General features: G+C 43.5%; 1 protein-coding gene across 5 annotated transcripts in view; it reads left to right on the forward strand.

The window, feature by feature from the left end:
- SCAF1 (SR-related CTD associated factor 1) overlaps window positions 1–23,447 on the forward strand; it is a 301,034-nt gene that overhangs the window by 137,917 nt on the left and 139,670 nt on the right. For all 5 annotated transcript variants that reach the window (XM_085616151.1, XM_085616152.1, XM_085616154.1 and 2 more), the window contains one exon: window positions 6,283–6,419. In XM_085616151.1, coding sequence (XP_085472277.1) covers window positions 6,283–6,419 — 137 coding nt within the window. The remainder of the gene's footprint in view (window positions 1–6,282; window positions 6,420–23,447) is intronic.

Consider the following 23,447-nt stretch of genomic DNA (forward strand, 5'->3'; position numbering starts at 1 on the left):
ATGGACCGACTTCCAGGTGGCAGTCTTACAAATGTCAGCGATTGGAACATTCCTAAGCAAAGCTGTAGTCGCTGCTTTGCCCCTAGTCGAATGCGCTGTAGGCTTACCCCCTAACGTCTTATTAGCTTTCTGATAACAGAGCTGAATACAGGACACAATCCATCTGGAGATGGACTGTTTCGAGGTAGCTAGAACAGTTCTTACCGAACCATAATTTACAAACAGTTGATCCGACCTACGGATGTCTTTTGTCTTATCTAGATAGAATTTCAACACTCTACGCACCTCTAGTGAATGCAGACACCTCTCCGCCGGAGAGGAGGGATGCTGAAAAAATTTAGGCAAAGTTATCATTTGATTTACATGGAAATCAGATATCACTTTAGGTAAAAACTTAGGATGAGTACGCATTACCACTTTAGAAGCATGGAATACAGTATACGCTCTTGACAACACAGAGCCTGAATCTCACTTACTCTCCTGGCCGATGTAATGGCCACAAGGAAGGCAGCCTTCCAGGACCTGGTCTCCTCTAGGTTCTCAGAGCAGTTTTTCGCCAAAAATCTTCTAAGTCCCAAATTTTGGATTTTGGGTATCTTTAACACCACCACCAAGGGTGCAGGACTGAAGGGCCACTTCAGTCCTGGTTGGAGCCTTTTCTGTCCCTGAGGCTGTGATCAGGAGGCCACCCAATTAGCCATTGGCGTCACTCTGGTAGTCCTGAGTTCAATAAGTGGAACAGGGCTCAGGCAGCAGGGGGCAGGCCTCGGAGGGTTAAAGACAGGCTTCAGGCAGCAAAGCAGTCCTTCCAGGTGCTTCAAAGCAGTCTACTTCTGTACACTGCATGACATAGCAGCCAGACCCCCACCCCCTTTTCTTTTTTTCGCTCAGGCATTTCTCCTCTATTTTTTAAATTCATTTTTGAGCCCCAGCCGCAATTTACTGGAGTACATATTTCTGTTCTTGCGGTAGGATGCTGTGGCCTCACTTGCACATTCTTTATTTCCCACTCATCATTTTTCCCTATCCTTCATTTGTTCTCGTCTGATCCTCCGTTTATTTGATTTTAGATTCCTGTCCCATGACAGTGTTCTGTGAGTAATTGATGTAACCAGTTGTGACTGAGAGTTAGTCCCTTTCTAATACTATACATGTTAAATCCTGGTCATCCGTATTTCAGATTGCCTACTCTGGCTGCATCTTATTCCCTCCCAGTCCTGATGATGACTCGCCAGCCACCCCAGGTGGAAGCGTTGTCAACACTTTAGTATAGGAGGACAGTTTATGAGTTCTAATGGTGTCTGACTGTTGGAGACCGAATTCTTGTACAAACTTACTGGCTCAGTATTTTGTATACTGTTCCATTGCCGCCTTGCATCATGCACACCAAACACGAGCTTGAGGCCTCTCACAGTATGATCACTTGAGCACTGACCACCTATCTATGGAAACTGTGATACTGTATGAATTTAATACAGATATACTTTCTGTAAACTGACCAGGTTTTGCTGTAATTGTTTTCTGTGTGCCGTTGTTATCATTTTAAATCACTTAACAGGTTATTCTCAACTCTATGGTCAATCCGCAACCATTGATTGTGTTACTCTCCATATGCCCCTGGTTCCAGGGGGCTTCGGGCTACCTTTGTTTTTGGTAACTACTTCCCTCTCACAATGAGCACATCAACACACAAAGTAGTTCCCTTCAGTGTCAATGAGTACTATGGCAGTGGGTGCTTTTTTGCACTGTCTTTAACCAGTGTTTTTGTTTAGCTTAATGATGGCCGACAGGTTCCCAAACAACAATGTTCTGCAAAAACCATGACAAAACAAGAATTGCAAAAAGGCTGGTAGGAAACAAGATACCTATTGGGAGAGGAGTTGGCCTAACGGCTAGGGCGGTCGACCTCATATCTGGGGAACCAGGTTCGAGTCTCAGCAAGAGGGCGAAACAACCTGTGATTCTGGGCTAATCACTTAATCTCCCCGTGCCTAACATAAACTATGAATGTGTCCTCATGTAACGCAACTGGTGCTAATGCAAAGCGCTCTGATACCTTCGGGTCAAGTTCGCGCTATATAAAACGGACAAATATATATTGGCTTTGCCAATGCCTGTTGTTTTGATTTTGTTTTGTTTCTCGGCTTAGTCGACCATTTGGTTATATGTCCTGTCCCCCCCCCGCCCCCACACCCCCTCCAAGCCAATATGTGTGAATACTACTTTCAGAGCCTTTTTCCATCATTTTTTCAGGAAGCAAGCAGAAGACTTCCAGGAGAATCTAGGAATGCACTGACAATGATGAGGATATGTTAATCAATGTTGGTTAAATCAGATTATGCTCTAGCTTTATCATTTATTGAACATACTATCTTTAACCTCTCTTCATCATTGGCCTGGTCTTTGCCTTGAACTCCAACACTGCTTGTATCCTTCAAAGTTCAGCTACCCCATGATTCAGATTGTTTTTCCATCCTGTGTTCCGTTACTGGAACACAGTTGTGATACCTTTCTTGGACTTAACAAAACAAAATGACCAACAAAAAATAAACTCCAGAAAAAAGCATCTGCATCCCTCTGCCACTAATAAACCTCCACAAGGTCTTTTAAAAAAAAAAAAAATTGTATTTCTTATTTCTTTATCAAAGTTTGTTATGCAATTTTCAACCATAACTCATCCATGTTGCACAGTGATCAGAAGCAAAATGTAAGTAAAAAATATACATAATTTCACCAGTCCACCATTACTTAAGTCAATCCTTGTAGGCCCAAGTCCCCTCACCATCTCCCTGTTAATTCCACCCCCTCTCACCCTGAGGCTGGCTGAAATGCGAGAATACAAATCCTCAACTACGAATGTGCATCAACTCCATTGTTTGATTGTTCTTTTCCGCCGATGGGTCTGGATGTACTCTCTCGCGCTCCAGTTCAAGATAGTCTCTGGTTCCCCTTCGGTTCACCGTTAGTTCCTCTAGCTCGATGGTATTGTCTTGCTCCTGTAGATCATCTTCTGTCTGGAGCACGGAAACAATCCTTCGCGTCGAATCTCGCGACTCGCCTTAGCGGCCTTCGGACCACGCCCAACTGGGCTTTTTCCCAATGTACAGCTGTGTCCGAAAATGAGCTGCTGATGGAACACACTCCCTTCGGCTTTTGTCCGAACTGCCATTCTAAATACCCCTGCCGACCAACACTCGGTCTGTAACTTGTGCCTCTCGCCCGATCATCAAGAAGAAACCTGTGAGGCCCGCAGGTCATTTTCTTCTAAAAACACACTTTAGGACTGACGTGTGTGGTGTCTAAAAATGCAACGCAGAGACTACACACCTGATATTTTCGGCCAGTCAGAAGAGGAGGAAGAGGCCTCGGCAGCAGAAGTGGAGTCTGTTTCCCTACAAGACTCCAATTCCCAGTAAGACACTGAAAAAGATCTTATTCACATGGAGTCGGCTGAAGATCGTCATACCGTAAGTACACCTAACCCGATCCGAAGCCCAAATTATTGCCTCAAAACGATAAACCTGCTCATGGTCCGCCACCGCATAAAAGCCATGGCGCGGACCGATCCATCGATTTGGATGCCCTGCCCTCGGGTTCTGCACTGAAACATTAGGCTGCAGCAGGGTCCTTCGTCTTAAACTTGGCATCAGAGCCTACGCATCAAACCATACCCTCTGGTTCAAAAAACAAGTCCCACAGCTCATTGGCTCCGACCTCTCCCGTACCAAAAGCAAAACCGGCATCTGCACCGAATTGTTAGACCGAAAAAACCACCTGAGCCGAATCTAGGAACAATGCAAGAAAGGCTCGAACCAAAAAAAAAAGTTGGAAATTCAGCCTGGTACAAAAAAGATTATCTTACAATCTGCAATGCCTACACCATGTAAAATACACCTGTCTTTCAGTAAAGCCCTTAAAGCTCCTATTCTGCCTCCAAAGAAGAGCAAAAAGGACATAATCACAAGCTCTTTACATGTGCCTATCTCTACCTGTGCCACTCCATCACCATCTCATACTTCCACTCCTACACCTGGCTCACCAAAAGGAGTGCAACATTACACCTCACACACATTCACCCATTAGGAAGGACCAGGATGACATGGGAGAAGATACATTGCCAAAAGTAACAAGATAACCCTTTGCAAGCACAGGTACAAACAATTGTTCATCTCTTGCATCTTTAAACATCAGGCTTAATATACACTTGAATATGTTTACACCTTACTGCCTATGCATCCTATCTGCAAAATAGACAACATTTGTCCTTATTCAAAATACTATTCATTAAAGCATTCATGGAGTGACTTAAGAGTAATTCCCCCTAAACTCGCATCAGAATGGAATTTAAACATTGTGCTAACAAGGCTCATGGGGCCTTCGTTTGAGCCACTACATTCATGCCAACTCCAATACTTATCTTGGAAAGTAGCATTCTTAATAGCGATCACTTCACTAAGACGTGTCGATGACCTCCAGGCACTAACCTTGTAAGAACCATTCTTCTAGCTCCATAGAGACAAAGTTGTGCTCACAACAAATCCAAAGTTTGTCCCCAAAGTAGTCTTTCCAGCTTCCCACATTAATCAGTCGATAGAATTGCTTGTCTTCTTTCCGCAACCTGATTCAGTAGCAGAAAGAGCTCTACATACTCTAGACGTCAAGAGCTTTAATGCATTATATCGACAGAACCAAAACATTTAGGAAAACTAAGCAGTTATTTATTGCTTTCTTGCCTCCTCACATTGGAAATACAATTTCAAAAAATGTAATTTCTAGGTGGATAGTTAAATCTATTCAAATATGTCATGCTGAAGCTAAACACTTTTACCCGTTCCCCCTAGGGCTCACTCAACTCGTAAAATAGGAGCCTCTATTGCTTATTTTAGGGAACATCCATATTGCTGATATTTACACAGCAGCAATATGGTCCACACCACACACATTCACAAAACATTATTGTGAGGATGTTTTAGCACGTCAACAAGGTAATATTGGACAAGCAGTGCTATGTACCCTATTTCAAACAACTGCAACCCCCATAGACTCGCCACCACTTCGGGAGAGGGACTGCTGTAAAGTCTGTGCACGGCACGTGTATCTACAGCCACACATGGCTTGAATGGATTATGTTAACTTACCCTGTAAGCATCTGTTCTTGACATGTAGTGGTGGAGATTCACATGCGCCCTCCCTCCTCCCTGGATGCATTTGTAGGTCACAGTCCACTGCTTTACATCACTTTAATTTACATCACTTGCATGGACATCACATTGCAGATACTTACTCTAACTCCTTTCTCACCCGCCTTCGGCAAAACAACCCCTGTTCTAGACATGAAGTACTGTAGATTCATATGTGCCCTCCCTCCTCCCTGGATGCCTGTGTAGGTCACAGTCCACTGCTTTACATCACTTTCATTTACATCACCTACATGGACATCACATTACATATACTTACTCTAACTCCTTTTTCACCCGCCTTTGGCAAAACAATCTACCAACGGAGTTGATGCCCATGCGTAGTATCACTGAAAGGTAGAATCGCACATCCTCGTGACTCAAAAACATTTTTTGACGGAAAACTATTTTCAGTCATCCGAACCCAAGACTAGAAGGTGAACTTATGCGCAGCTTGTGAATCTACAGCACTACATGCTAAGAACAGATGCTACAAGGTAAGTAACAGAATCCTTCCACAAGTACCAATTTATGCTTATTTTCCCCAATATAACCGTATTAAACTGTCATGCAACTGCAGCCCTTTTCTAATTTTAACTTTCAATTGGCACACCCTTTTCATTTCTAATCAGCCTATGCCCTTTTTGCCAAATCTCCTTCACCTTCTTCTGTCGGGGACACCTTCATGCCATGAGGTGCGCCTGGGCCCAGTGGTTTCCCAGATTGCATAGTGCCCCAACGTGTTCGACTATTCCATTCTGTTGCTAGGTATATAGTCCAGCTATCAATAACTCTGAATATGTTGTATTGTATTGTACAGTCCTACGCACCACCCCCTTCAACTGCATTATTTTCCTCTGTGTATCATCTTTGACCTTGGTAACCTTAAAATGTTTATTTATTAGGTGCAGTCCTACGTTATGTGCTTTATTAAAAACCTAAAAATACAAAACTGCAATCCTAGTCTGGCAGCTGTGTTTGCTGGCTGTTTAGGAGCATTAAGCATCACAGGTGATCTGGCCTTAAATTGCATTTGGCACTGACTTCAGAAGATCAGGAGGATATTATTTGTGTCTTTCTGATTGAGTTTGACTTCTTACTGCAGGTCCCTGAAGCAGTGACGGAACTGCTGTCCAGCCTGGCTGCTGCTGTGGACTATTTTGAAAGAAAATACCTCACTGATGCCTCTCCACCGTCCCTGGGTTTGAATACGGATAGGACATTCATTGCTGAAGAGCTCTAGTGAGTCAAATGCTGACAAGCAACCTACTAATGGACGACAGTTGGGTGGTTTGGAATTTCGTATTCACATTTTTAATGTCTTATGATTGTTTCCTCAAAGCTTCGTAACCTGTGTTTCCATGTGAACATACCAAGTCCAAAACGTAGTACCTTGTCACTGCCGCGACCATAGTTTAATAAGGAGACTGGCTCGTCTAGATGCCCTCTCTTTGTTTTAAGTGTCCTAGTCCTAAAATTCAGGAAACTCCAATAAAAACTTGTATAAAATTACTTTTGACTGTATAGTTTGCCTGAGTCTGTGGACTTGTGCTAGTCACTCACAGAATAACAAAATAAGAAAAAATATTACCCTGGAAAGTTGAACAAAATAAAAGTAAGCAAGCATGTTATTAAGTACACTTGTTATGAATTTAATTAGTTTAATGTGCTGATCACATTAGTTGTAGACAGATGAACAGTACTTATATTAACAGTTTAAGAATGAGGTAGAATGAGAGGCTGGATGGCGCAGTCTTGATCTAAACCTGACACGTGCTTCCCCGATCGTCGTTCCCTATCTCAAAATATATATATTCTCCCTGCGGAGCTACTTCTCGAATATGCTCTTGTTCAGTGTACTGTGTTACTGGTTTAGTACGTTCATCTGTGCATTAATGCTTTCCCGTAACATGTACTGTTAAGTGATGCAATAAGGCAGTGCCAAAGTTTGATATACAGTGCAATAAACTATCCATGCAGCAGGAGGCCCAGAAAGCAATATGTTAAGCATACAGACCATATATCACTGTGTTCCATTTTCTCACCACGCCCCTACAGCTTCTAAGCAGCACAGGAAGTATACATTTCCAGAAGTATATCCTCCTGTTTCAGAAACACTATTCTACTTTCTTTTTCCAATAAAAGGATCACCAGCAATGGTTGGCTTGGTTTGTCGGTTGTATGTGGCAGAACTGTAAGATCCTTCTTAGGTCTCGCCTAGGCAGTGCTTGCGCTGTCTCTTCGAGACATGCTGTATTCAGGATATGGGCATAAAGCTCCTCCCATCTTCTTGATTGGCTCCTGTCCCTGTCCTTTGTAAATGGTGGCTTTTCATTGATCGATAGGTTTAGTAGTCCCTCCTTAGTACCGTCTTGTCTCTTCTTGTAAACTCCCATGAGGACAACCCCTGTTCTATGTATTGTTACTCCCTAGGTTTTAATTACAGCCTCAAGGCACTATTTTCTTAAAAGGCTTCAGGCAGGACAACTTCCCTTCATCAGCTCCATACTGAGTACAACCTAATCCAAGATTAATGTAATTATTCGTTTGTCACATTTCAAAGCTACTAATTGTAAATATAGACATAGCTATTTGAATGTACTTGTAGGTACTGTCTTGTATGCAATGCATTATGGTTAGGGTGGATTTACCATAGCTTCTACAGGGTGCAGTACCATATGTGACCAAAAGAGTTCCCTTTTGGACACATATGGTACTGCACCCTGCAATATGGCTAGGTAAAAAACATTGCCGTTCATAATGCCAGTAAATCCAACTTTATAGACATGCAGTGCTGGTGCCTTGCTCACTAGTGTCCTCTAGGTGCAGCTTGCAGTACTGCACCTAGACGTGCACTGCTTGTGCCTTGCTCACTAGGGATCTCTAGGAGCAGCTGTCGGTACTGCACCTAGACATGCAGTGCTCGTGCTTTGCTCACCAGGGACCTCTATGAGCAGCTTGTGGTACTTCACCTAGACATGCAGTGCTGGTGCCTTGCTCACCAAGGGACCTCAAGGAGCAGCTTGCGGTACTGCACCTAGACATGCAGTGCTGGTGCGTTGCTCACTAGGGACCTCTAGGAGCAGCTTGAAGTACTGCACCTAGACATGCAGTGCTGGTGCCTTGCTCCCTAGGGACCTCTAGGAGCAGCTTGCGGTACTGCACCTAGACATGCAGTGCTGGTGCCTTGCTCCCTAAGGACCTCTAGGTGCATCTTGCAGTACTGCACCTAGACGTGCACTGCTTGTGCCTTGCTCACTAGGGATCTCTAGGAGCAGCTTGCGGTACTGCACCTAGACATGCAGAGCTGGTGCCGTGCTCACTAGGGACCTCTAGGAGCTGCTTGCAGTGCTGCACTGATACATACAATGCTGGTTCCTGGCTCACTACTCAAACATTTTCACTGCACTAGGTCTCGCATTACTGAAAGTATGAGCTATTGGCGTTGCATTATTATTTGCAACGCCAATACCTCAAACTATCAGTAATGCGAGACATATTGCATTGCAAATGCTTGTTATATTGGTTATTGGTGTCTTGTGCGTTTTTTGGGAAGGTGTTGAATTTGATTCCTGATCCTCTTCTACCATCTCTGGTAATTGTGGCTAAGACATTTGTATCAATTGGTTTTGTTTCATATCATTTGCAGGCGTCATCAGGTTGACTAATCTTTCTAGCACCACTAATGGGTTGCAATTGCATGAAGGTCATCTGCATGGCTAGAAGACCCTCTGCTCTGCCTTCCTGTCCTTTTTCTTGATATCCATTTTCTTGCCTTCAGTTGGCTTTATATTTATGTGAGTCCATTGGAGGTGCTCCAGTACATTGTTGATGTTTGTTTGACTTCACAGCTAAGCTCTGATGTCAGGGACCCCTTAAGTGTTAACTTTATTAGTGAGAGTAGATATTTGCCTCTCAGCAGTCTACATTATGACTAGCACTGGTGGCAGTGCAAGGCTAGTCCACAGCATATGCCTAGGTCATTTAACTGGAACAGTAACGGGAGCTACCCTCTCTCCATACTGGATAGAAGTGTGGCCGTCCGGCTCGTGAATTCACGAGCCGGACGGCCGCGGATGAGTAGATTTACTGCGGATGCATTCCCACCTGTGAGAGACTGATGACCTCACTCCTGGACAATCTGCCGCACACGAGCGTTGTCCCTTCCTGATTACACACTCAACGTGTTTTGTTCCTCAAGTGCTCCTCATCGCACTGTCCTGAAGAAGACCCCCGCGTGAGGACGAAAGTCACCCTCTCCATCTGGGGTCGAAACGTAGACTACTTACAAACCTCTACACAAGCTCAATGAACTGATTGTGACGATTAACATGTATAATTGAGTATAGTTTGGATACTATGAACTATTGACCTTTGTCAGGCTGAAAAAGGTTCCATTTCATGCGCTAAAATATATATATGTCACCTTACTTTTTTCCTGTCCCTCACTCACTGATTCAACACTTCCTATCCCACACTTTTCTCTCTTTTTTTTAACTTTGAGAGCACTTTTTAAGAATGCTCTCATTGGTATCATTCTCAGGAGCAACTGTGTTGCCATCAGTATATTTGAATTTGCATACAATGCTTGTTAGACTTTTGAATTAAATATGACTAGAGCATCTTACAAAAATGAATGGTGAATGATATTTTTCATTGAACTATATAACAAACTTTTACCATGAGCAAATCTTTCATTTAACTGTCTGTAGGCAGAAACGTTTTGTGGATCATACCTAAAATCTACAGGAGGCTTTGATCCTGCCTTATTGGTTGGCTTTATTGTCACTCTTGCTTGCTTCCCATTGAGTGGCTTACCGCCTTCTTCTTGTGTTAGCCAATTAAAAAGTTGCTAAAGAGGCTAACATCTATAGCTCACATTTTATTAACTGCTTTGTTTGTAGCATGTGTATGGTCCTGCAACTAGAGTTGACTGTGGATGTTTGCAAGTTGTCGAAAGTAGGCTTCAGTCTGTTTTGTGACTCATAGCCCCCAGTACACCAGGGCAAAGAGTCCATGTCAGATTGCTTTTCTTTCACCATCTGGGTTGGCCATTCATCGCGCCCTTCTGGATTGAGCTACTGTGGAAAACGTGTTTGACACGGGCATCAGATTTAACAAAAGGCACCTGAGTACTCTGTGTCGCCACATCGACCTCAACCTATACCAGAGAACTTGGCCATGGACTGACCCAGCCCAGCAGACATGGTTGAGGACCAGGCTGTCTAAGAATGACTCGGGCAGGGGGTTTATGGAGAGCACACCCTCTCTGTTCTCTCCTAAATGTAATCCCATAGTCTGACCATCATTCAGTCTGTAACTTGTTTGCCTTTAGACCACAAGAATACAACTTCCTCTGCCTATAAAGCATATAAAAACAAGAAGACTAATTGCTACAGGAAAGAGCCTTGCCTGGCACATTATAACATCGGGCACAAAGAACCCAGTGAACCGAAGTCGGTGATCTTCTGGAGGACCTTGGACATCATGACTGACCATGTAGGTCCTTTCTGCATACAACTGGGACAGACTGAGGAAAGCCTTGACACTTTTGGAGGGCACCAAAGAAGGAGGAGGCCATTGTGGGAGAATACATGTGCCAGGACAAAGACCAATTCACAATCAGCAAAAGCTCCTCCTTGACACGAGATCTTGGCCCTTCATGGTTTGGCCTCATAAACAGTCTCATGCAAATGCTGAGCACAACTCCTGAGGGAGCCTTGCTTCGAGCCTGAGAAGCAACTTAAAAGGTCTTGACACCTTGCTCTGGCTGAGCTCAGTGAGCCCTCTCAGTACGGAGGGCCAGCCTCGACTATGTAGGAGCCTAGTGCTAATAGCTCCTAGACAGGCCCAAAAAGGCTTCATTCAAGCCCTGAAGCATTGATCCAGCATCCTTGGTGCTGAAATATGCACCAGGGTTGGGGGTCTTATGAGTGTTTCCCTGATTTTTTTCAGATGTACAACTTAGCAAGCCCTTTAAATATCCAGCATCTGGGAAGATCCTAGTAAGGCCCCACCACCAGAGGAGCCTGCACCCAAACCTCTAACAAAAATAAGTTTTGCCTTTGAAGAGACACTTTTAGAACACTAGAGGGAAACCCTATTCCTAAGTAGTGTAAAAGGTCAGCCACTAGTTGCACATCTGTAACACCACTACCTCATCCACCACAGTCTCCACATATGTTGCCATCCCCACAGTAGTCTCGCCACACACTTTCTTACTAATCAATATGATGCCATACATGGACGTTACTATTATCCAGGGCCATCGCACGTGTGGGAAGACTATAACACCAATCGTAAGGGCGACTCTGGGTTAGGACCATACTCCGTCAACGCTGATCTGCCAGCTGATATGCCTGCATACAATGCAGTAATTCAAAGGACAGTTGACCACCATAAAGTCGAGAAGGATGACTTGTCTAAAAAGTGGTCGAGAAAGAGGATGTTTTTATTCAGACCCTATCAAAGTCAGAGTTTTCAGTACCATTTTCGCATATGTTCACAAGCATGACAGCATATGCAGGTACAAATTAAAGCTGATTCCTATGTGTCTGCCATCTTGAATTAAAAAAAAAGATTGTGTAATTCGTCATTCCGCTGACTTGCACTTGCGTTCTAACACATACATGTGCATAGCTCATCACGCATACACTCTCAGACCGAATGACAAGGCACATTGCTATGCTCCCTCCCGAGATAGTGAACATCTTCAGCAAAAAACATTAGGAAAGTCAATAAGGCCTGACTTATTGGATTTGCCATTGCTTGTTAAAAGTTCCAAAGTGCCTTCAGTACTGGGGAATCCTTGTTTCCTCCCAGCTGTTTTCCAAATTCACAGGCGTACTGCCCTCAAGGCCACACTGATAGGATTTTGGACTGGATAAAGTGCCAAGTGTTTTGGTCTCGTCTAGAGGTCCCATTGTTAGACGGAGCACAAAACCAGAAACTGGGAAGGGATCACTTTCCTCTGTCAGAGGAAGCCTGACCTTAACAGCAAGAGGAGGGACTCTCTGCCTAAGAAAGCCACCAGTAAACACCTTGTTGATGGTTTTTTTTCTTTTTAGCAACTGCATGTGCAAAGTCGAGATCTGTTTGAATCCAAATAAAATGCATGGTTCTTGAATTTGACCCTCTATTCTTTGAAAGTTGTCTTCTGGATGATTTGCTTGTGAAAAGTATCTATTTGGTAATGTGACTTGACACCCTTTTAGATCTGGAAATGGTGGTTTGGGTGCCAACTCCTGTGGCAACAATGCTACCTTCATCTTTAACAGACTGAACCACAGCGCGTTATATGAAAGACAAGCAAAGTAAAGCAGAATCTTTGCTTTTTTGAAGGATACTAGGGGTTGGACTGTGGACTTGCTCAGACATTTCTGGATTAAACTTTCTGGCTTCAAACCAACGACTCAAGTCTACATTTTTAATTTGACCAATTTTTCGCAATCTCCTACAGATTTATTTCATTCATTGTATTTATAGACTGCCAATTTAGATGTAGGGAGCAGTAAGGTGCCTTACATACATAATTGCAATTGTTATATTATTTACATTCAGCTTCTAAAAATGTGTACCCAGGCAATTGATATAACTAGGACCTGGCTTCTAGATCTTTTGCATATTGTAAGGCGATTTGACATTGTTATTAAAAATTGAGGTATCTGTGTCCATAGTCTGGGGGCTAGGCAAGATAATGACCAGTATCCGTCCGTCTCTTCCTCTTGCTAGTTATTGTCTTCCTGTAGTGTGACGTTCTTCTTGAAGGTATCATGGGATCCTTGAGTATACTGCCTTATGTGTTATGCAGTGATTTTAATATTGAGGCAAGCTTCAAATGGTAGCCAGTGGAGTCGTTTTAGGATCAGATTTATAAGATTTTCTTCCATATGGTGACTTTTAGTGGTAAAATTGTGGATTTCAGAAGCCCTGCTGAAATGGTATTGCTGCTGTCTGCTATACCTTGTATAGCAGCAATTCTTCTGGCAAGATGGAATTCAGAATTTTGAAAGAGGTTCTTGTAACATGTAACTGTTTTTGTAAATTGTTCCTTCAAATTCATAACTGCATCGAAAGGTTGAGTACCCAAAGCTCCAAGCCATTTTAGACTAATGAGTGACTTTAAAAAGGACAAATTCGGCTTGTTAGGATTTTCAACATAAGGTTGAAATGTCAGATTGATTATATTTGAGGGGTTGGAGATCCTGAGGTACAACTGAGTATTGTCCGTATAATGTAGTAAAGCTCTGCTTTTGCTGTGTGCCATTTCCATCAGTGGTGCTTTGTGCAGGTTGTGTTAATGAAAAGGAGTCTAGCATTACAAATTTGGATCCAGTAATGCTTGATGAACAGAACCCGTTTAAGGCCGACCATTCAATGAAATTTCTAGAAGACGAGGATATTTAGCAGGGATTTACGGTTAATGGAGATAAATGCTTCTGACAAGTCCAAGAGTGCTAGTAGACAAGAGTCTTCTCATCTAGCATTTTGAGGATGTTGTCTGTGACACGGTGGCTGATTTTGTACTAAGTTTCAGTCTGATTTGCCTGCTTGTATGCTTATGAGTTTGTTATAAAGCGAGAGGTGAGATGAATAGCCATTGCTTTATTAATTATTTTATCCATTTAGAAAATTATGGTCACAAGGCTTTTGTTTAGAGGTTTTCTGGGTAGCAATTATCTTGTGTAGGTCTTCTTTGCCCTGACAAAGAGATAACCGGGATGAAAAACAAATCTTAGCAAACAATAACTTTGGGGCAGGAACTTTCTACTTTCAGAAGAGCGTATAGAGGTCAAGGTAAAGGTCAAGAATCACTCTGCCAAAAATCTTTGTATGTCGGCGCTCGGTGTGCGGGGCTGTCAACAAGAGGGCTCCTTCTTTCATATCATTTGGGAGTGCCCGGTGATCAGTACATTCTGGGTGACAGTTACGGACATTATGTCCAGGGTAGCGGGAGTGCCAGTCCCGATGGACCCCGAAGTGGCTCCTCCTACTGATCAAGGAGGACAGCGACTGGTTGAGGTATGTTGAGCTATGGCTGGCCCTGGCGGCGGGGATAGTGAAACAGAATATTGCTAGGGCCTGGGGGGTGCGGGCGCCCCCTCTATGGGAAAATTGGCAGCGGGACCTAGACTGGTGTCAAAGGGCGGAAGAAACGGTATATATAAAAGGGGGTGCACGGAAAAATGGAAGAAAATATGGGCACCATGGCGCAAATACAGAGAGGCAGGTGCCCTTGTGGAGGACTAGTCCTATTGTATTGAGGAAAGACATTTGTGATTCCCTGATGTGTAACTCCCGGATGCTGTCTGTATTGTTCCCTAATGTGCTATTTGTACATGGCATAGTATCGTATTGGTCTTATCAGCATTGTTAAAATAAAAAGATTTTAAAAAAAGGATACCTCTGCCAAAAATCTGTAGAACACAACCATGGACTCCCTTTGGCACCCCTGAGCGCATGGCACTCAGAAGGAAGACAGCGCCCAGGTTTTCCACTTCCACAGGATAGGCTTGTATCTGATACATTGATGCTGGAAACTGGCCACTAGCTACAGTGTCCCATGTTTACAAATTATACTGACAGATTCTCATTAACCTCCAGCTCTGTCACAGGAAAATGTAGCCTCTTCTGAAGAAAGACTTGAGTGAAGGTGTATTTAGGGAGTGCATATCTAACTGTCTCTTCTAGCAGTGAAATCGCCTCTAAAATGGAGGGGATGATGATTACATTTCAGCTCACCAGACCGCTTCAGTTTCCAGGAGTGGGCCCTGAACATTGAAACAAGCAGGATATCCTGTTCACCCCTGATAAGTCAGGACTGTAGTGAAACTACACAGTGTCCCATGTGGGACCCCAGTGAGTTGATTATTTTAACTACAGAACATGAGGAAGATGAATGCGAGGGCCAGCCTGGCAAAATGTCCCTATCTTTACTATGTACATAATCTGCCCATATTCATTCCCTTCTCATTTGAATCTGAAAGGGGGCAGAGGGGTAGCCATGTCAGTTTGCAGTTAGATAGGGGGATGATTTCATGCCAGCATTCCAGAGGTCTCAGCTTAAAACTCTTCACGGGGAGACGGTCTGGTTGGATTTGGTTTGTCACAAGAATCCTGGGTTTGAACCCCACAGACATTTGGTATGGGGAAACCTGCATAATCCACATTTAATTCCTTTAACAGTGCCAAGACATCTGGGGAAACTAAAATTTGCCATTCCACTTAACTTCATTAGGTCTCCAGTTCATGGTATCAATCAACCTTTGGTCTTGACAGTGGCGATCTGCTCAATACAGTACTTTAACACAAATCCCACCATGTCTCCCTGAAACACAACACACAGCATCTCAGAGAGACCAGATGCATAGTGATAACGCAGTAATTGCTGAAAAGGCCCCAAGTCTTTGCCCCTCACTCACTCTTCACTGGTTCTCCCCCGATCCATAAAAAAAAAAGAGCTCTCCAAAGTTAATTGAGCTGCCAGTGTACGACAAATTCCCCCCAAAATATGCATCTATCACTCACCTTTCTCATCCATCACACTGCCCAACACAGTGTCCTATAACACGGTAACCACACCTGAGTAGTCCTCACTCATGACAGGAAAGAACTTCCAGCATAGTCTCCAGGCAAAAGCAACACACTTCCAAACACACCCCTTCTGGGCAGTATGCTATCCATACGGATAAGCGCTTTAGAGCCCCACATAGCGATAGTAAGCCTACACAAATGCTACAGTATAGTACACTCTCATATGCAAATAATGTTTCTTTATACAGTTTTACATCTCGGATCGAATGTTCTCAAAAAGCTTCCTCCTACTATATTCGTAAAACCCTGTATTAAAAATCGACCTAGACTTAAAACTATTGTTTGCGCCCTCTTTGTTTCTATCGAATGACTCTTCTTACATTCTATTCCCTGAATGCCTCCTCTCCAACAATAGCCTAGATTAATTCAAATGCCTGTGCTCTTCATTCTCTGTTACTGTATTTGTGCAAATTGCTCACACCTACTGTGATATAGCACAACCTCTCCATGTTTGAAACCCTGCCCATACAAACAAAAAAAACCTTCTTAGTCTCCTCTAGTCTGGGAAATGTTTATTCCACCAACAATTTCCATGAACTCTTTGATCACATATAATTCACAGTTCTTTAATCTTCCACAGAGAAAAAGGTATAAGTGCATCAAAAGTTTTTGAGAGCACACGACTAATAGCCAACAAAAACCACTGAATTAATCACTAATCCTGGGTGTTATAGAATTGTGTGCTTCTCTCCATAAAGCGCTTCAGTGTCTCATCAGGGATAGTAAGCACTAAGTAAAGTAAGCATCTGTGTCTGTCCCAAAACTAGATGACAGACTTATGCTAAGCTTGTGAATCTACAGCACTACATGCTACAAACAGATGCTTACAGGGTAAGTAACATAATCGCTCTCTCTCGCGCTCTCTCTCTCGCGCTCTCTCTCTCGCGCTCTCTCTCTCGCGCTCTCTCTCTCGCGCTCTCTTTCTCGCGCTCTCTTTCTCGCGCTCTCTCTCTCACGCTCTCTCTCTCGCGCGCTCTCGAGATGGCTTTATTTAATCCCAATTTAAAGCGCAATTTTAGGTGAGCTGGCGAAACGCGATGGCAGACGCGTTTCAGCCTGACTGCTTTCGTCAGTTTCTTTACTGGGGTCTAAGCACCTGGGGACTGGTTTAAATGCTGGGTTAAACACTGCTATTGGAGCATAATCTTGGCCCCTCCCTATATTAAAGATGCAGTTCACCTCCAAGCCACCACATTCGCTTCGCACACTGCAAAGGTCCCTCCAAATCCACTGGGGGCGCCCATTCTGTAATGCGGCGTCCGAACACACAATGGTACCCCAATCAATGTTGGCCTGCGGACCTCACATCTTCCTCCAAAGCTGGCACTCAAGGGAATTGCTGTTGTTTTAATCCACAGGTAAGGATATATATATATATATATATATATATATATATATATATATATATATATATATTCACTGAAAAAACCATAGGTTTCACACATGTTATAGTTAGCGGAAATTTTACTGATAAAAAACCAATGAAATTCCCCCGTTATAGTTAGTGCAGGCAACTATAACTCACGCGACCGCAATCCTCTGCTGATGCTAATACTGTATTTAGACACTTATTTGCCCATGTCTTCTTCCATACATTTTTAGCTATACATATATTACAAATATTTTTTTTTCATAAAGACACATATGTCATCAGCAGAAGATTGCGGTCGCGTGAGTTATAGTTGCCTGCACTAACTATAACGGGGGAATTTCATTGGTTTTTTATCAGTAAAATTTCCGCTAACTATAACATGTGTGAAACCTATGGTTTTTTCAGTGAATTTGCAAGGTTTTTTAAATGCTAATTCCTAACTATAACGTGTGTGAAACCTATGGTTTTTTCAGTGAATTTGTACGGTTTTTTAAATGCTAAGTTACTTTACGCCATTCGTGGCGTGCGCGCCCACTTAACGCATTTCGTTCCGTGCACGCGCGGTGCGCTTCGCGCACCGCGCGCCCACTTTACGCAGTTAGTGCCGTGCACGCACGGTGGGAACGCGGTGCGCTACGCGCACCGCGTGCCCACGTTACGCTAGATGGGCCATGTACGCACGATGCGCTTCGCGCACCGTGCGCACATGGAGGACATATGATGCACTTCGTTTTGAAAGATAATATTTTAATTTTTCGTATATTTTATAAGCCATGCACAAATGGTGCCCTTCGGGCACCATTTGCACACGGGGTGGAGAGAGTGTGGATAATTTTTATTTTTTTATTTTTATTTTTTAAAATATTTTAGTTTATCTAAGGTGTAATAAGCCATGCACAATTGGTGCCCTTTGGGCACCAATTGCACACGGGGTGGAGAGAGTGTGGATAATTTATTTTTTTAAAAAATTTTTTACCGTACGCGCACGGTAAGCGTAATCGGCGAAATTACCGAAAAAATAAAAATTCCGTTTTTGGCCTTGGGGGATCTTTGGGGACTCCCTCAACATGGCTATGTGTGTGGGAGCTGTCTAAACAGCCCCTTTACATGTTTTTGGGCTTTATATTTTAAAAATCACTCTCAGTGCGAGAGAGAAAATGGCGGCCGCCGCTTCCTGGTTTCGGCCGATTCGAATGTTTACTTAGATCTAAGAGCCAATCAGAATCGCGCTCGCGCACGCCACCGTACGCGTACGGTAAGCGTACCGTAAGCTGGCTCAGATATATATATTGATTTAAAGGCTATTTTCTCAGAATCTACTGAACAGATTTAACCCAAACCTACGAAAGGCACTTCCTTGACCTGAGGACTACCTCTCTGCCAAATTTCTAGTAATTCTGTTCAGCCGTTCGGGCTGTAGCCCTGTCTAAAGGTCCTATGGAAAAATGCATGGGAAAAACGCGTTTTGGGACCCCCCTTTTATCTCAGCCCCCGCTTGACGAATCCCCCCGAGACTTTCAGGGTAGGAGCGGAGCGTAGTGCCCCACCTATTTTGAAAAATTCGCGAGGATTCGTCGACCGGCGCCAAAGTTATTCAAAATAGAATGTTGCGGATTTCCTATGGAAACGTGGTCCTAACTATAACTACCTACTGGCGACCGCCAGTAGGATGGATATATATATATATATATATATATATATATATTTTGCCCTTGCACGGGGAAGCACTCCCGATGAGTATTGCACTTTTTATTGGAGGTTGTAGCAAGGTGCACAGGAGACATTCAGAGCTCTTCTTGTCATCTAACGCGTTTCGGGCTATCGCCCTTGCTCACAGGTGTTCTTCGTGGTGATTAAAAACAGTGCGCAGCCATCTTTACAAGTCCTTATACGCCCGTTCAAGTGGGCGTGTTGCTGGTGCTCAAGAATTATGGTCCTTGTAGTTCGCAGCACCGTATCCCAAGTGGGGTTCTCCTCCACCTCATATTAAATTTGTCATAAAGCCCATGTGGGTTGATGAATGGCTCACCGCACAGCATGCCACTCATAGATATCCTCCAATAATGGCCCCATCGTCCAGAAAGTGATGACTGTCTCTCAACATCAACTCCAGTCCGCTCTGCTGCGGCGGTGCTCCCCCACGACCGGACCGGCCGTTAATATTGAAATAAAGAGGTTGCCCTTGCACGGGGACAAGAAGAGCTCTGAATGTCTCCTATGCACCTTGCTACAACCTCCAATAAAAGAAGTGCAATACTCATCGGGTGTGCTCTCGTCTCCTTTACGCATTTCCTCCCATACCCTTAATTCCTCGGGTTCTGAGGAAGCTTCGCCAAGACCTGGCTCAAGTCATATTGATTGCCCCGGATTGGCAGAGAAGGGTGTGGTATACAGATCTTCTCCACCTCTCCTCGTGCCCTCCGTCTCCCTCTCAGGGCAGACCTCCTCTCGCAGTTGCAGGGGCAGGTTCTACATCCCCACCTCCAGAGCTTACACCTTCATGCCTGGAGATTGAACGGGGCAACCTGAATTCTTTTTCTCTCCCCCCTGACGTGGTAGACGTGATTTTGTCTGCCAGGCGTCACTCCACCAAGTCTATCTATTCCTATAGGTGGTCCAAATTTGTCCATTGGTGTGGGGAGAAGTCTATTGACCCTTTGAGGGCTCGTTTATCCAACATCCTTCAGTTTGCTCTCTCTAGCTCATCAAGGTTTTGATGTAGCTACAGTGAAAGGTTATTTATCGGCTTTGTTGGCATTCTTTTGCTTGCCGGATCAGCCGTCCTTGTTTAAATCACCTATTGTGTTATGGTTCATTAAGGGCCTTACCAACAATTTTCCGCCCACTCCATTTATTGTGCCTCAATGGGACTTAAATCTTGTCTTAACGTACTTGATGGGTTCTCACTTTGAGCCCTTGCACAAGTGTCACTTAAGGCTATTCTCTTTTAAAACAGTCTTTCACATTGCCATTACCTCAGCAAGGAGGGTAAGTGAGCTTTAAGCTCCGAGTTCGAAACCCCCGTTCTTGACCATTCATGCTGAAAGAATGGTACTCAGGAACAGGGCTGCTTTTCTGCCTAAGGTGGTAACTCCTTTCCATCTGGGGCAGTCTATTACCCATCCTACCTTCTATTCTCCCCCTCACCCTTCCAAGGAGGAGGAGCGGCTTCACTGCTTGGACCCTAAAAGGGCGGTGAGCTTTTACCTCGATAGAACTAAAGACTTTCGAGTGGATGACCAGCTCTTCGTGGTCTTCATTGGCTGCAGGAAAGGCAGAGTGGTGCACAAGCGCACCCTTTCCAGATGGATTATCTGGTGCATCAAGATCTGTTACTCTTTGGCCGGTAAGGAACCTCCCGAGGGTATAAGGGCTCACTCTACCAGGGCAAAGTCTTCTACATCTGCCATATCTAGAGGTGTTCCTGTGGAGGACATTTGTAGAGCGGCAACTTGGTCCTCCCTCCACACTTTCGCGAAGCATTACTGCTTAGATACCGAGGTGAGGAGGGACGGACACTTTGCACGTTCCGTCCTTCAGGACTTTTTGGTATAGAAGGGTGGATACCCTCCTCCGGGAGTGGGGACTGCTGTGGGAATCTATTCACAAGGTGAGGAATCCACTGGCAGATGTATCCATCAGAAAAGCAAGTTACTTACCTTCTGTAACGCTTTTTCTGGTGGATACAGTATCTGCCTGTGGATTCCTCACTGACCCACCCGCCTCTCCGTTGTCCACCCTTGTATACCTACAGTAGTAATAATGTGTCAAATTGATCTTTTTACTGTCAAAGGAAGTGTTATTTCTTTTGCTTTCCTGCATTGACTTCACACTGCGTGTGTTGGTTTGTAGATTATGTACTGTGTATACTGTATATATATATATATATATATATATATATATATATATATATATATATATATATATATATATATATATTGTTGTCGGTCCGTCCGTGTGCCTCGAAGGCACGGAAAAAAAGGGCGGAACTGACGTCATCACGCCGACGAGGCCCTCTTATGGCTCCAGTGACGTCAGCGGAGCCACAAGCGGAGCCGTGCTATTGTGACGTTGTCCTCGTCGGCGTGGAGAGCTACAAAAAGTTCCGAATGTTGCTGGCGCAGGGGATATTCACAAGGTGAGGAATCCACAGGCAGATACTTTATCCACCAGAAAAAGCGTTACCAAAGGTAAGTAACTTGTTCGTGTGTGTGCGTGCGTGCGTATATATGTGTGTGTGTGTGTGTGTGTGTGTGTGTGTGTGTGTGTGTGTGTGTGTGTGTGTGTGTGTGTGTGTGTGTGTGTGTATATTTTTTCTTTCTGTAGTTATAGTTACCAGTGATGGAAATTCCTTGGAATTTTGCCCCTTAATAACTTCACGCCAATTTGACGAATCTCCACAAAACTTTACAGACCTATTCTTCCTTCTACATTGGCACATGCTGCTAAGTTTTGCCGCGATTGGTAAGGGGAGGGGCAAAGATAGGGCGCAGTGGGGGGGTCCAAAACAGGGTTTGACCCAAATGCATTTTACATAGACATTTTGTATTGGACGTAGTGCCAAAATGGCTGAATGGATTAACATGAACTGTGGCAGGTCATTATGGTGCGCAGATGATCCTTTTGGGTGCACAGGTAAGTAGGGTAGGTATTTTTAAAGTTGTAAGACTTTCTAACTTTGTGATATCTGTCACAGTATTACGCGGAAGTACCGCAGTACATAGCAATGACATGTCATTAGGCGATTGGCTAATGACTGCCTTTACGAAGTTAAAGGCAGCCATGTTTTGAGGTACAGTTCTTCTGTGTTCTATGTTGCGCCTTCAGATTTAGATAAGTTGTAGGTTTGGTATTTTTCCCCTACCTATTACCCCTTCAGTAAAGTGGTAATAGGTAAGGGAAAAATATTTATAAGTGTCTATATATTAAAAAAAAGATATATATGCGGAGTACCATGGAACTATCTCAGGAGTACTGCGGTACCAAAACACAATTTTATTTTTTTAAGTTAGAAATGTAAAAGGACACCGTAATACACTATATTTTACAAATATGGTGTACTAAAATGTATTTTTTATTTTTAACATTTAAATATGCTACAAAAATAAATAGAAAATGTATAAATACAATTCTCTACCGATTTACCTCTTAAATAAAGTGGTAATATGTAGTGAACAACAATAAAACCTAATATTTACCTAAATCTAAGACCCTAACCCACTGCACAGTGAATGGCAGCAAAACTGTGATAATACAACGCGTTTTTCTACCTTTGGTAACCAGTCATTAGCTAATGGCATACTGACTTCTCATCTGCATGTTTTGTGGTATACCGCAAACCTACCGTGGCATACCGCCCCACAGTATGTAACTAAGTTGAGTAAATCTTTTTCTTTAACACTACTTATGCTATAAGCACATGCTACTAGAAATGACCATTTACAATGCTTAATGTATATTCCCGCCACATTACAACTACATCTGTTCGCACACTTTCACGCTATGTCTGTTTCAGTTAACACACTACTGTACGCCACTCCACGCTGCTCTATGCCACTCCAATCCACTCTTATTACATTTTAGGTCACTCCACTATATACCACTACACACACACTCTACGCTAATCCACTGTACTCCATTACACTCTTTCACTGTACTCTGCTATTATACTGTACGCCACTCCACTTAGCGCCACTCCACTTAATGCCCTCTACTGAATACTACTCCACTCCACTCTACCTTATTCAATGCTATGCCACTCCATTGTGCGCCACTTCAGTGTACTCCAATGCATTTCACACTATTCCACTGTACGCCACTCCACTGCCTATACGCTACTATAGTCTTTGCTATCCCAGTGTATGACATTGCACTGTACGCCACTCTACTGCTCTACACGTCACTAGACTGTACACCACTAAACTCAATGTTATTCCACTCTACACCACTACAGTGTACGCCACTACACTATGCTGTTCCACTGTACGCACTCCACTGTACCACATTCTTCTCTACCACATTGTACCGTATGACAGTATACTTTACGACACTCTCCTCTCACACTCCGGCTAATGACGCTCCTTTCAACAGTAAACTGCATCATTTGAAAAAAATATTTAAAAATTTAAAGCCAATGAAAAAACCAAGTGTTAAGGATAAGTTATAATTAGGATATTGTTTTTACTTATTTCTATACAAGCCCAACTTAGACTACACAAGCATCAGAAATTCAAGTTATAGTTCTAACTAAAATTTATAATTTACAAACCACCTTCAAATTACAATAAATGACACCACCTTTCACA

Source organism: Triturus cristatus, chromosome 7, assembly GCF_964204655.1.
Source record: "Triturus cristatus chromosome 7, aTriCri1.1, whole genome shotgun sequence".
Taxonomy (NCBI): domain Eukaryota; kingdom Metazoa; phylum Chordata; class Amphibia; order Caudata; family Salamandridae; genus Triturus; species Triturus cristatus.